Source organism: Oreochromis niloticus, linkage group LG23 (assembly GCF_001858045.2).
Source record: "Oreochromis niloticus isolate F11D_XX linkage group LG23, O_niloticus_UMD_NMBU, whole genome shotgun sequence".
Classification (NCBI taxonomy): Eukaryota; Metazoa; Chordata; class Actinopteri; order Cichliformes; family Cichlidae; genus Oreochromis; species Oreochromis niloticus.
In genome coordinates, this window is record NC_031986.2 from 6,067,209 (window position 1) to 6,081,993 (window position 14,785).

At 38.3% G+C, this 14,785-nt stretch overlaps 1 protein-coding gene across 1 annotated transcript; it reads right to left on the bottom strand.

The window, feature by feature from the left end:
• Positions 1-1,188: 1,188 nt before the first annotated feature.
• acp2 (acid phosphatase 2, lysosomal) lies at positions 1,189-12,144 on the bottom strand. Its single transcript, XM_005449955.3, has 13 exons — positions 11,956-12,144; positions 8,637-8,732; positions 8,244-8,330; positions 7,925-7,985; positions 7,739-7,830; positions 7,550-7,648; positions 6,969-7,058; positions 6,226-6,309; positions 6,085-6,133; positions 3,900-3,988; positions 3,618-3,724; positions 3,327-3,502; positions 1,189-3,215 (listed from the first exon to the last, which is right to left on the bottom strand). Exons 1-13 carry the CDS (start codon positions 12,043-12,045, stop codon positions 3,070-3,072), a joined length of 1,266 nt encoding a protein of 421 aa, XP_005450012.1. The 5' UTR covers positions 12,046-12,144; the 3' UTR covers positions 1,189-3,069.
• Positions 12,145-14,785: the final 2,641 nt, after the last annotated feature.

Genomic DNA, 14,785 nt, shown 5'->3' on the forward strand with positions numbered 1-14,785 from the left:
TATGGTACTACAAGGTCATTAAGATAAGATGGGGCCTGATTATTTAAGACCTTGTATGTGAGGAGCAGGATTTTGAATTCAATTCTGGATTTAACAGGAAGCCAATGAAGGGAAGCCAAAACAGGAGAAATCTGTTCTCTCTTTCTAGTCCCTGTCAGGACTCTTGCTGCAGCATTTTGGATTAACTGAAGGTTTTTCTGGGAGTTTTTAGGACATCCTGATAATAATGAATTACAGTAGTCCAGCCTGGAAGTAATGAATGCATGAACTAGTTTTTCAGCGTCAGTTGAAAAAGTGTTAATTTTAAAAGACAAAGGGGAAATCTTCCAAAACAGCTTTGATTTCTGATTAGATTTAAGTCTCATTTTCCCTGGAATATGTCATTTCTTTTCTTCATGTTGAAAATGACAGCACATTTTGGCTCATTTAGCAAATGTCCATTCTTTTATTTATTTATTTATTATTAAACTGATTAGCGATGATTAATGCAAAATGCAAGTTCAAAGTACACATCCTCGAGGCTCAGACTTAAATTTGGTTCCTGAATTTACTTGTGCAAAACAGACTTTAAATATAAGATGGACATAGCCAGTGTTATATCACCTATTGGTTACTGAAGTCCCATTGTTTAACCCAGTGTATTTTCACTCAGCTGCCTTAAAACTGTTTATTTTCAAATACTTTACTTTGAACAACTTTTTAAAAAAAATGAACTTAAACTTGTTTTCCAGTAGACTTTTATACGACTTGGTTTTCTATCTGAAAAAACCCATTTTAGCCCATTTAACAGAAAAAAAAAACGATTTACTCAATGATTAGTGTGTAATTATGTCTCCCAACAAACTAATGCATTCTTATAAACTTAGAATTAATCCATTAAAAATACATAGGAGTGAGCACAGATTTGTCGAAGTCACCATGCTGCCCCACCATTTGGAATAAAGGAACCAACATGGACCGTTCCACCTGATTGCATTTTAAGTATGTCACTGGAGAACAGCCATATATGTAGTGCACCTTGTAAGTTATTCTTAATTTAAGGATCACAAATAGCTCTTTCAAACTATATATGACCATTTAACATTTGTATATTTTCATCTCGTTCTCATTAGGTCTTTCTCCTCCCCTTCACCTCCATCACAGCTCCTTCTCACCTCAAGCCTCACCTCCTGAACAAAGTCAACGCTGTAACAGAAGAAACATCCTCATTTATTCGCAATATTATCACAAAAAGTGTGGGCATACCACAATTTAAGTTTTAATGACTTAAAGTATTAAAAATAAGGCAGAGAGTCAAAGATGAACAAAAGTTTACATTTCCAGTGTTCCCAAGTTCCCAGATTTTCACAAATGGATCGACTAAAAAGGAAGCTAAACAAAAACAAAAACACGCTCAGATTACACCTTTAACAAAAAAAACAAAACAAAAAAACAAAACCGTAATGATTCTTGTTGGTAATTCCATGAATACTATTTTGGTTTCTTGCTGCCAAGAGATTAAACATTGGGCTTAAGCCAAGCTGCCACTGTGCTGGGCAGCATTCAGCGACAGGCCTACCCTTTATTGAATCAAACACGCATGGAAGATTTGAAATTACAAACAGCATAAAAAACACCATATTACTAAAAACATACAAGGCATCTTGATCATTAGGTGCTGGAATCAATACAGATCCAAAGCTGAAATGAACCAACATTACCCCCAGTGTGCAAAAGCAACACATACACACACTGAGAGGCAGATGTATGAAAGCACTGGTACAAACACACAGATTTGCAGTTAGAAATATCCAGGAGAATGCAATGATATAATTACAAGAAGATATATGCTGAATTAAACCTCTTTAGTAAATTAATAGAACCAAATAATCAGCAAACCAGCTAAGACTGGTTCCGAATACATTTTGTCCCATCCGGTATTAGCTGATCTGCAAAGCACCATGGAAATGCCAAAGCAAACAGATAAGTGCACCTCCACAGTCACCAAGTTGTCACGTTTAACACAGAGAAACAGGTTGTTAAGTAAGACTTGCACTAATATTGTGTAAGATTAATTACTTCCCATCGGGTTACATTTTGGATTTATTCAGCGGCACATACTTGCAGTACTGCTCAGATTCACACTTGTGAAGCATGATGCTGTGAATGGGCTGTATTGCAGCCACCTTTGAGAACTCTAATCATTATGCAGGATGTTGCTTGACTAAGTTTAACAAAGGCTAATAATTGTGAATTGGCTGAAGGGCTAATGGAGACCAAATATGTGGATACATGAAATGACTGTGTGAGACATATTTTCCCAGTGTGGCACTTAGTGAAGCTGAACGTACTCTAAACAAACAAGTGGGGTTAGGTAACATTTGATGTGCTGGAGAGGAGCTGACAAGACATGTCTAGCTTACCTAGCAGTTAGTCATGATGCTACAGTACGTAAAGTGCCCATTATGGTTGCTGTATTGGTAGTGTGGCGCGACCACAGCCCTGTCACTGTTTATACTAGATGGGTGTGCACTGCTGTTTGTGAGGGCAACTATGGCAGGTGTGATGGGTCCTTACCATTAACCATGTAACACCACGTCACCACAGGGTGATCGAGTGAGTGAGCAGCAGCATCTGTAAATGAGTCGTTTTGCAAATGCCCAGAATGAGGCTGCGCACCGTTTGACCTATTAAGGAAAAAATATTTTTCTCGTCTACAGACGAGATTACAGCACAGCTGTTGTCTTTTTAACTGCTTTTATAAAAATCTGGATTCTTAAAATGCAACACCCACCCCAATCCTCCACACGTTTCATTAAAATCTATTTATTTACTTTCAATTAAGAATCTATATTTTCAGTCTTTAGCCTTAAAAATGTAAATTAAAAAAATGTTGTTTCAAGGAATGTTAAAACCAAGGACGTTCTCCGCTTTTATCTCAGGATCTAAAGTCTTGCCGAGTTGTTCTCTGGGCTGAGTTTGAATTTTTCTGCGAGCGAGCGGGTGGGTTAGAGTTCAAAGTTCATCGTCATCGCTGCCCTCCCAAGATGCAAGATTTGGAGATCTCCGAGGAAGGAGTTTGTGCTTCTGTCAGGAATCCTCTCCGCCTTCCTGGTTGATCACATGCTGGTATCCCCGGCTGTTTATTGGCTTCTTGTGCCGACAAAGAACGCCGAGGAGGATGACAATGAGGACGAGGAGCACACATCCGGTCACAGCCAGGCTGGTGATGACCACTGCAAATATGAAGAAGAATGCAAAAATGGTGCAAAATTGTTTTAGTCTATTTTTTTTTTTAAATGTTAACAGTCAAGTGTGTCGTGTTTTATTATGTGTGAAGAGCTCACCTCTATCTGTGTCTTTTGAAGGGAGCTGACACTCTTTGTCTCTGTCGTCTGAGATGGAGAGCTTTGTGATTGTTACAAACTCATCCAGGGGGCAGTCAGGGGAGCAGCCCGGTAACTGAAGCGGGTACGGGTCCATCTTGGTGTTGTTCCGGTAAAACATGGACACTGAAGCAGAGCTGCGTGGACACGAGACAGAGACTTTTACAATTCAAAGTCCCATCATCCCACTTAAATCTACTGTTATCAACTCCATGGAGTCTGTTTTACTGTCATGCTTGCGTGTGCGTTTACCCATTGTCTTCCCTGTACAGCTCAATCATGAGACAGGAGGCATATGGTGGCTGTATTCCATTAAATACGCTCAAGCTGGCCAGCAGAGCGGCTACAGTGGTGTCATGCTGTGAGGCACACAGACACGCATATAAAGAATAGTATAGGACAGCTTAAGCTAGCTTACTTAGCTTAACCAAAGAATCAGAAACAGGGAAACTGCTAACCTGGCTCAGGCAAAAAACAAAACAATCTTTTACCAACAATTCAAAAAGTTACTAGAAAGTCTTCGAACTAGCTCACCGCTGAGAGCATCATCATTTTCAGCTGCTGTTTTGGGTCTGGAACGGCCATCTTGGAGAGATTCTTCACGATTTCACCCAGCAGCATCCCTGAAAGACAGACAGCAGATACTGTTACCCCTTTAATCCTGTAGCCATTAATGACAGCTCGAATCATTTTAATACTGTTAATAAATCTTCTTAAAAACAAACCATCATTTGCAATTATTGCTCCTTCTAGCGAGTGCTGTGTGCATTTCTTCTTCAGTCACCTTTCTCACTCACTATGTGTTTATAGACTCTGCATTGAATCATACTTGTTATTAACCTCTGTCTCTCTTCCACAGCATGTCTTTATCCTGTCTTCCTTCTCTCACCCCAACCGGTCGCAGCAGATGGCCCCGCCCCTCCCTGAGCCTGGTTCTGCCGGAGGTTTCTTCCTGTTAAAAGGGAGTTTTTCCTTCCCACTGTTGCCAAAGTGCTTGCTCATAGGGGGTCATGTGATTGTTGGGTTTTCTTTGTATGTATTATTGTAGGGTCTGCCTTACAATATAAAACGCCTTGAGGTGACTGTTGTTGTGATTTGTTGCTGTATAAATAAATTAAATTGAATAGAAAAAAAAGACTTATTCAAAAAAACAATTAAAAAAGGACAACATGCTCCTTCAGATTTGAACACACTGCAGCCATTACAAATACTCCTTTTAGTGTTGGGTTTTTTTCACCTACTCTTAACATATTTTTACATATATAAAAACCACGAGAAAAATCAACAGCACCGCTGTTTTTAAGTTATCGCACTCGTTACTCTAGCCTACTGACAGATTAACCCTAGAACACCAACATCCACATGATGAATTTTCTTTATGAGACACTGTACATGAGGAAATAAACAATTACTTCAACTTGCCATGTATGTTTTATCGGATAAAATATACCCAACATTAGTGATGGTGTAACAATACTGCATGCAGCGTTCGAGGGTTACATTCACACCTTCTCCACCTTCTGCTGGCCCGTTGCTGTGTTTAACCAATGCAGTGAGAAGCATTTCAGAATATTTTAAACTACCAGCAATCCCTCTGGTTAGTTTGATAATAATTACTGTGTTTTGGAGGAAGGGAGCCAGTGGAGAAGATGACGCACTAAATCTTTAAAGGCAACTTTATAAACTAATACTACTTCTACAACTACTACTTAAAAAAAATGACAGTGAAGACAAAATTGAAATCTAAAAATCACAGAGTACTGGGCTGTAAACAACCACAGGCTGACTCTGTATGAAAGCAGAAATCTTCATTATATCGAATCTAAAAGTGCAATCGACAGTCCTGTCTCTATAACTCTGTGCTACATGTTTAATCTTTGTTACCAGAGAGTAAGAGCAGATTACGTACTCTTTTTGTAGCATGCTCTTATCTTAATCACAATTCCGTTTTTAAATTTTACAGAAACTGCACCCTGACCTGGCAGGGGTCATCTGTGTTACTTTTGTATATGTGAAACGTGCAGAGTTCATGGATTTCTCCTTAGAAATGAACTAATTACTGTTCTTAGAAACAGAAACCACAAATATCCTCCACAATTTGTTTTATGGCTTTCTTTGTGCCAATATATCATTTTCCATGTGTATTAATGCTAAATTATTAATACTATATATATTTTTTAGTACTGTAGAGAGAACACAAAGCAACTGTAGAGGCTAAGGATGCTGAAATACCGTTGTACTCGGAGGCGGGAGTTTTGACAGTATCCAATCCAAGAGTGCTATTCATCTCTCCCTACTGCAGATGGAGTCCAGTATTCCTGCATCAAAACAAGTGTTCTCCTGGTTTTCATTTCATTTTTCTAAAACCTCTACTAGCCACCCAAACACATATTTAGGTGTTTTGGATTTTTTTTTTTTAACGACATCTAAAATTTGCAGTTTTCCATAATTCGCAGGACATAAACCCTGAGAATTTCTTGGGTCAACTGAATCAATAAATGCACTGTGACATACTATTATATAAGGAAGTGAACAGAAAAGCAGATTTTTGGCACATCTAATATTTCATGTATATTACCTTAAGGTAAACCAACACAACCAGGAAATGATTAGTTCGATAAATAAAAGTATTTCTTGTCAGGCTGACGCTGAAACCTAACAAATTTAGTTTTGGTAGCCACACACACACACAGACAGACAGACAGACACACACACACACCTCCCTGCAGTCGACTCTTCTCCTGCTGTTCGTGCACCGCAAATATGACCTGCAAACATGTCACATTAGATAATATTAGTAAATATCAGTACTGAGATCAGAAACTGTAAATGAAAGCTGAGATGGAACCACAGCTTTTACCTGAAATCCAAAGTCTTTGAGCTTTCTGAGCTTCTTCATAACGTCAGGCGAGACCCAATCAGGAGCCGTCATGTTGTGCTGAGACTTGAGGGGGAGGGGGGGCAGACGGACATAAAGACGAGTTTTTTCACACTTTCCTACTTAGTTACTCAGTGGCTGCACTCTGTGACTCAGCTGTACTCTGCTCAAATGAAATTTCACACTATTTGGTGTATAAATAGCACCTTTTACTTCATTCTCTTTAAAAGTAAAAGCATGCGTGAATAGTGTAAAAGTGGCACGCGTCTGCTCATGCGGTCCACCTAAAGCCAGGCTGAAATGCAGGAAGTGAGACAAGAAAAATGTGAAACTGCTGTGAGCAGCACTTTGTGTTACTCAAACTGTTCATCGTTTCCTCAAAATGGTCAGTTGAGTTATTAGAATAAAACTCATGTGACATGTGAGATTTGCCAAGTCACAACAAAAATAAGCAAACTTGAAGCAATAGCTTGTGAATGTCCTGACTAGCACAGTGCTGTTATTTTGAAACTAAAGCAACGTGACGGCCTCTTTTAGCTGCATATCAGACGGCAGTAGAAAACATTGGATCATTTAAAACTGGGTCTATTCTACTCTGACACGTTGTTGCTGTAAATAAAAACTCAACAAACAGGCTGATGGAGAATTTGGCTTTCCTTGGTGTTTTTAATATATGTGTGTGTGTGTGTGTGTGTGTGTGTGTGTGTGTGTACGTGTGTTCTCACCTCACAGAAGAGAGTGTCATACACACTCCAGACAGTTTCCACAGTGGTGTTATTCAGCCCCGTTTTGTTCCTCACCAACTCTATGATATTCTGAAGACAAGAACAAAGCAGGCTCGTGAATAGTGTACCTCCAACTCTTACTCTTTATTCTCCAATGATAAAAAGTCATTTACAATCCTGTGAAAAAGAACATTTTCACAGGATTGTATGCATTCTTTGAAAAACCAAGTACACCCATGATTCAGTAGCTTGTAGACTGGAAGTAATCATTTTCTGTATGACTTTACTTCGTCTCTCGATTTTTACATGCTTAAAGGTGATTGGCCAATGATCTGTTTTATGGCCAGGTGTGGCTCGTTTTCACAGCAATCGATGAGAGAAAACGTCTAAAGTTAATTCCATTTGTTTAATTTCCTTATATTTATAATTAGCCATCATTATATAAGCATAAAAATATGAAATTGACTGCATTTCTAAATAGTTAATGCATATTATTTATATTAAATCTCTTGAATTAAAGCTGAGTCTATACGTCTGACCCAACAGTAATGGACAGATATACTACAGAAGAGAAGCGGTACCTGGTATGTTGCAGTGACGTTTAAAAATTCCTCCGTGTGTTCAGTTTCATTCATCAGCTGCTGGTAACGAGGACAGTCTTTCAAAGGAAATGAGAGAAGCTAAAAAAACAAAAAAAGACATATTTCAGACACCGACTAACTTTTTGCAAACATAAACAACTTCAAACAGGAGTGACTTCATACACTAACCCTCTCTTCACTTTGCGGCACAGTGTGGACAGGTATCGGCTGCCACTTCAGGTCAGGGTTGAAGACCTGCTGGCCGCTGGGAGGATAGAGACCTGGATGAGGGGAAAAAAAAAAAAATATAGTACGCCAAATGAGAAGAGTACCAGAAACAGCAGTATGAATATTAGAAAGAAGAGCTCTTCGGACCTGCGAGGTTGGCCTCGGCACTCATAAGGGTGCGATCGTAGTCTGTACTGCGAACTAAGATCTGAAGACAAAACGCATTAAGCATGTTAAGACGTATTATAGTTGAAATTTAGGATATCAACAGTTAAAAGTTAAATATTAAGAAACAAACTGCACAAAAACAGAGGCACTCTTCCGTCATATTACAGGAATTTGTGCGCTGGTGCGAACTCTGAAGAGGCCTCTTCTCTCAAATATTAACAAGAGTCACAGATTGACTTTAACAGCTTCATGACGACTTGTCATGTGGACTAAAAGTGAAAAGGAGGCTCCATCTCACCTCGTGCCGGTTGTAGGATGCATTGAGGAAGTTTTTGTATCGAGTCCTCAGAAACTGGCCCAGCTCAAAGTGCTGCTGCATCCCTATCTACAACGACAAATATGAAGAAAGTTACACTCCGGCTAAAGTAGCAGAACTGTAAAATCATGTATGTTAAAAATCTGAGTAGTATGGGCCAGCTGGTTGGTGTTGCTCAGGAGCCTGGCTGCAACGTTTGCTTTTATTTTTTGTACAAACTTGGAAAACACTGCTACAGTAATCTAGCTTGTACCCTGAACACATTTTTCTGTATCAGCTTTAGCTGTGTGACAGCTCTACTACACAAAGAACTGCCTGCTGTAGTAAATGTAGATTTAACAGGTTACTTTAGAAAAAAAGAAGTCTTGGTTATACCTGTGACAGCTGACCAAAGCCCTGCGGCCAGTCGCTCTCTTGGTGGGGGTCGGTGGGATAGGCTTTGACTGGTGATCTGTCGCCATGCCGAAACAACTGGAGAGGACAGAAGTCAAAGAAAGAGTGTCATGAAAAACTGGCATTTAAAACATATGAATATATTTTAATATTTTCAAATACTCAAAGCTGCACAAACGACACTGAAAGCCTGATAAACCTTGAAATATTATTTTCCAGCTTCATAAACGTATTTTTAAAGTCTACCAAAGGTGCTTTACATGAATTAAAATGAAATAAGCTCTTACTCTTGGTGGTTCTGAAATGGTAAATCAGTAAACAGGGTGTAGAAAATGTGTGTGTTTGCAACATCTGCAACTTATCTTGCATATACTGACAACAAAACCTTTGTTCTACTTTTAACAGTATCACTGGTGGACACAACACCCAGTCAGCAGACGCCTGACACTGTTTAGACAACACTATAATGTCAAACCATTAGGACAAATGGCTTTAACACCAGTCCCCTAAAAACAGCACGGATAACGAGTAAATGCAGTTTGTGTCATATTTAATAATAAGAAGGCTACAGTGAAACCTGTATTTATGAAGCAGGTCTTTTATGAACCCTAACATTGGTATGAGAGTTCATTACGATCAGTTTCAAGTAAAGGAGATCTTATTACAAGCAGTTCCACCCAAACATCCTACAATACACACCAAATGGTTTCAATTTTCAGCTTTCAAACTAGTGCTGGGCGATATGACGATATATATCGTGTGGATGATAGAAAAGTGTCTATCGTGCCATTTGTTTTCTATCGTTTCTAACCCTAATTTTATAAATTATTACATAAAATATATAATTAACCCTTTACAACCGGTCGGAGCAGGCACGCTCCGTTTTGCCTAACTATTTTTAAATCCCTGTAGAACTGGAACCACTTAAGGTAGCAATAATTTTTCTTTTGCATATGAAACCGTAGGAGTTGTACTTACATCTTATTCCATTAGCTTGCCCGAGGTCACGGTTTCCTTCCACATATAGCTTTGCAAAAATTGCATAAAAAGCACTTCCAGCAACAAAAACATAATATTCCAGAAACAGGCTTTGCCGATCCAATCAGCTGTTCATAACACTTCCTAGTTGGAATATAACTCAGCGCGAACTATCGCATGTCCGCCATTACCTGTCCGAAACCGGAAGTGACGTCATTTTCGCGGAAAATGTAGTTTTCTAGCTTCAAAGCCTATGTTGGTGTTTTTAAAAGTCATGTTTGACTTTATGCTTTTCTGTATCGTTTCTGGGATGCTTAGAAGTCAAATTACACTGTTGGAAATAGTTTATTTTGATGCACATGCTGTGTTTTTGCAAATTTGCATTTATTTATTTTCATTTTTCCTGTAGTATATAAAAATTAGTGTATCTCAAAAATAAAACTATGAAGACACTCAAAATAAATTTCTCGTGGTTGGAAACTATTTTGTGCAACTTTTTTGTATTTACAGTTTTGAGGGATAAGCCTCTGAAATTTCTCTAACTAGAAATATATGTAAAAAACAAAAACGATTTTCAATTTTTTTGTAGTTTATTGCACTTTTTTGCAATTTATGTAATTACTATGGACTTAATGCATACATATTATTAAAATTTGGGCTATAACGGTTGTATTGATGTATAGCAACTAGAAATGCTCCCACAAATGGCACTACAGCATGTAAAATGTAAAGATAAGCTCTGGCGGACTTGGTTCTATGGTAGGTCTTAAAGGGTTAAATAGCCTGTGGCAAATATATTAGTGTTGTCTTCTCACTATACATACTCTTAACTTTATGCAAGAGAAGATAAAGTATAAAAAAAAAAATGATATTTTTTCGCAAAGAAACTCCGTCTTGTGTTTTTGACACATGGTGCTGCTGTACGTGCACCCGGATTTGCAACATGCTTTACGGTAACTCAAAACAAAGACTGCACCCTCTCCACTCGCTGTTTACAGACTGCATACTTTCCAGATGAGCACAGGTCAGGTGGTATATCATGATATATATCGTTATCGTGATATAAAATAATTCATATCGTGATAAATATTTTTTCCATATCGCCCAGCACTATTTCAAACCACTAGAGAAATGCTGCTTTCTAGTTTACACAAGTGTCCCAACTCTATTTGAAGAGTGGATGATCCCTTTCTAATCTTATCTGTTCTACAATACAGTCATGGCTCTACAGGTAAGTTTCTAAGAATGAGTCCAGGTATATCCTGATCTCCTATTTCACACTATGGCAACATTTTTGTTGCCAATGCCTGGAAAAACCCATTGGGAACATGTGACCTGGAGCTCTCCCCCAATACACAAGTGTTAAAAAACAGGCAACTTTCCCTTGTCAGTTGGTAGCCTTAGACATGCAAAAAACATCCTAATGTGCACCACCCATAAAGCAAGGAAAACACATATGCACTGGAAGACAACAGAAAACGGTACATCTTGCAGTGTATAGCTCATTGTTGCCTCTTGAAGACAATAACTTCCTTATTCTTTAAACACTTTGTTTTTCTTTAATGAGGCATGCTGGTGTTCCCGATCATCTGTAAATAATGGCTCTTTTGTAGTTTGTGCATCTGTTCTTTGACTATTGGGCTCATTCTACACTATCATCACTGTAACCTACATTTACACATTAATTGTTCGGGGTTTTTTAGTGTTTGTACTATTGGCCAAGCAATCACTTGACAGGACCAATAAAACAGTGTGTATCGACAGAGCTCATTCCAACCTCATTAAGTTAGCTAAGTTGTCACAGGTTAGGCCTGTCATGCAGTTTCTTGTTTGCCAGCAGTGACATTAACATTACAGCCCACAACACCTCAGAACGTTTCTTACTAAAGTAATGATAGACACTTGCTAACAGAGTTAGCATGTAGTGAGGATTCCTGTAGTGGCTTCGTCTGAAGTCAGTGCACACCGTGCTATCTAATACTTTGAAGTTGACATATTCTCTCAGTGTGCAGTCTTAGAACGGGTTAGCATTGCAGCCTTCTAGTTCAATACGATACTAGCTGCTGGTGAGAGGCAAAACATTTAACCTACCTACTAATTTCCTAATGATAATTATTCCTGAATGTATTATTTTGCCGATTTTTCTAAAAGACTCCAAAGACTTCTGCCAGATGTCATTCCTACAGAGAAAACCATACATGTTGACAAGTAACCGATGGTTACAGAAGACCTCCTAAATTACAAATGTAGTTCCGCAACCGTCTACACACTGTGGAATTCCGCACAGCTTTCGCGGCGTTTCAGCACCTTCAACGTTACTCACCACAGTCGTATATACTAGTTTTTTTTCTGCCGCGGCTCGTCCACACACACAGGTCAGTGTGAAAACAAAGAGCACCGCAGCTGGCACCATGTTTCTGTCTGTGTCAGCAGAGCGCTAACCTGTCTTGGCTTCAGCGGCTAACTGGCTCGATTTCCTCTCTTGTGCGCGCTGGGTCAAGCCAGCAGCAGACTCGAATTACATCGGAAGTCGTAACATAAACTGGCATTTTTTTAAAGGAAATTAAATTTAAAAAGAGGAACCATTGAGGTGGGTGTATTTCAGCTATTTTCATATGTATTTATAAAACCGACGATGATATTTTTCATCCACATTTGCTCCATAATTACTGGGGCAGATTTTATTTCGAAACGATAAACGGAAGTGAGAGCAGCGAGCAACCCCCGACAGTCCTTAGTGTGATTCAGTGATAAAGTACAGTATCACCGCAAATATGGTGACATTTCTTAGTTAGATTTAGATTTAGTATACATAATGAGTTTCAGTAATATAAATAGATTACATAATTTTTATACAATTTATATATTAGATTATTTTACATTATACTGTTTGCTGTTTGGTGTACGTTGTGTTTTTTAACAGCTTTAACATAAGAATTTATTTACATAAATAGAACTGAGCGAAGGGATTTATATGAAATGCAACGTGGAAGCCAAATGCAGGAGTTACATTAATATTTGTTTGTTTGTTTATTTGTTCATTATTAGATTTTGTCTGTAACCGGAGTTTTTGTCTTTTCCTAAGATTGTTATTCAGTTGCGCCGTTCTCATTTTTTAAATCATGCGTTTCATGCTGGCATTGACTGTTTTAGTCCCTTTCACTTAGTTGGAAAAAAAAACAAGAAAACAATCACACTAATTTGGCTCAAAATTTCACAATGTTCACGATTTCAAGTTTGTGTTTGATAGCAATTACTTAAAAATGATAACATAATAAATGAGACGAATTCAATTTTTTAAAAAGTTGAGACTTTACATTTTCCAGTCACTGAGTTTCATATTGGGTTGCAGTTTTCCTTCTCAGGCACTAGAGGTCCCTGTTGAGCTATTTGCAAACCGTCTGACACGTTACTCTGACAGGAGACTTCCTGCTCTGCAGAATTAAATAAGCTGTAAAGGTTATTTCAAAATATTGTTGATATAAAAAGCTGCCTAATTTTTATTTTATTACACACATACTTTATGTAATGGTCATTCACTGTAATCAGTAATGTAATCACTAAGGCATTTGTGTCATCCATTTGAGGAGCGTGTTAATTAAAAGGTAATAAAGTTGAAAATTAATCAATTACAATTTAAATGATAATATATTGAGTTATTTCATTTATTGAGACATTTATAAAACAAAGATGCAAATCATGTCTTTGTTCATAATTTACTAATTATTTACTTTCCATATGTCTTTCAGGTAGCCCAGGTCAATAGGTCACTGTTGTTTTACGTGAGCATCAGTCAGGAAAGTGTTAAAAGTTCAAGCTGCATGTGTGGAAGATTTTAAACGGCTTTATGTGCAGCAAAGCAGTAAACATTGGAAACCTTTGATTTGGAGCTGAGCCTTCTGCCTGAGCCTGGCTGTGAAAAGCAGCTTTGTTGGCAGCAAGAAGTGCAAAGCTCAAAGATGTTTACACCACAGCTACCGATCCTCAGGAGGGCTCAAAGAGCTTTCTTTATCTTTTGTCATCGTACAATAGTAAAGTAAAATGAGGGCCTTAAAATTGTGCAAATTAACAGGTATTTATCTGTTGGTTTATTTGTCTATAAAATACTTGTAGGAAGCTGTACCAGTACAAACATGACAGTACAACAGAAGAGTAGGAAGAAAATCGTAACATAAACAACAATTATGCATTACACTTCATTTTCAAGATTGTTACAAATTGCTTTGTGGATTTGCTTCTGAAGAACTCCTATGTTGGCACAGCAGTTGAGGAGGAGGGAAGGAGTAAACCAGCTGATAAGAGAGACTCAGGGGAGCAGAGGGGACGTGACAGTACTGTGGCTGGATCTTTCCAATGCCCATGGCTTGATCCCATACAAATTAATGGAAATATCCCTGTCCAGCTGTTATACTTTTAAGAAGATCCAAAGTCTCATCCTTTACTATTACAACACTTTTTGTCTGAGGGCGTCTTCAAGGACAGTAGCATCATGGCACGGGTTGGAAAGGCATCATAGCTGCCTGTAGATCTCAATTCACCTGTTTGTGTGGGCCACAAACTTGATCATCAAGTTGGCTGAGGTGGCGCCAAAAGGCCAGTGTCCAAGTAAGGGAGCCGCCAACCTCCAATTAGAGGATTAATTTATGACCTGATTGCCACAATGAAGAAGATAACGGATAACAGAGAAAACACTTCCTCAAACACCAGCGCTTTCAGAAATACATCTACCGTAATGAAATTTATTGGCTACTGTTGTGTAGTCTGTTATTGTAAATTTAAATGTTTAATAAATTTGGAAATTAATTTCTACAAATCAGAGCTGCACCTTCTAATGTGGGATGGATGCAAATTCTTCCAACAAAACCAGGTTTTCCCCCAAAAGTCTTCCGATTTTTTAAGTCTTATTTTGAAAATTTTTAAGCTTTTTTTGTAAATTACTAATGGAACAAGTCATACAGCTACAAGAGAAATACGTGCATCTTTTTTTTTAGCCCTGCTAGCTGCATGACTTCATGATTAAAAAGCTCCTCTAATCCAGGCCTTTTCCTTTTCAAAGGGAGTTGTTTCTTTCCACTGTCACCAAGTGCTTGTTCATAAGCGATCACCAGATTGTTGGGGTTCCCTCTCTAATATTTCAAGGTCTATACCTTATA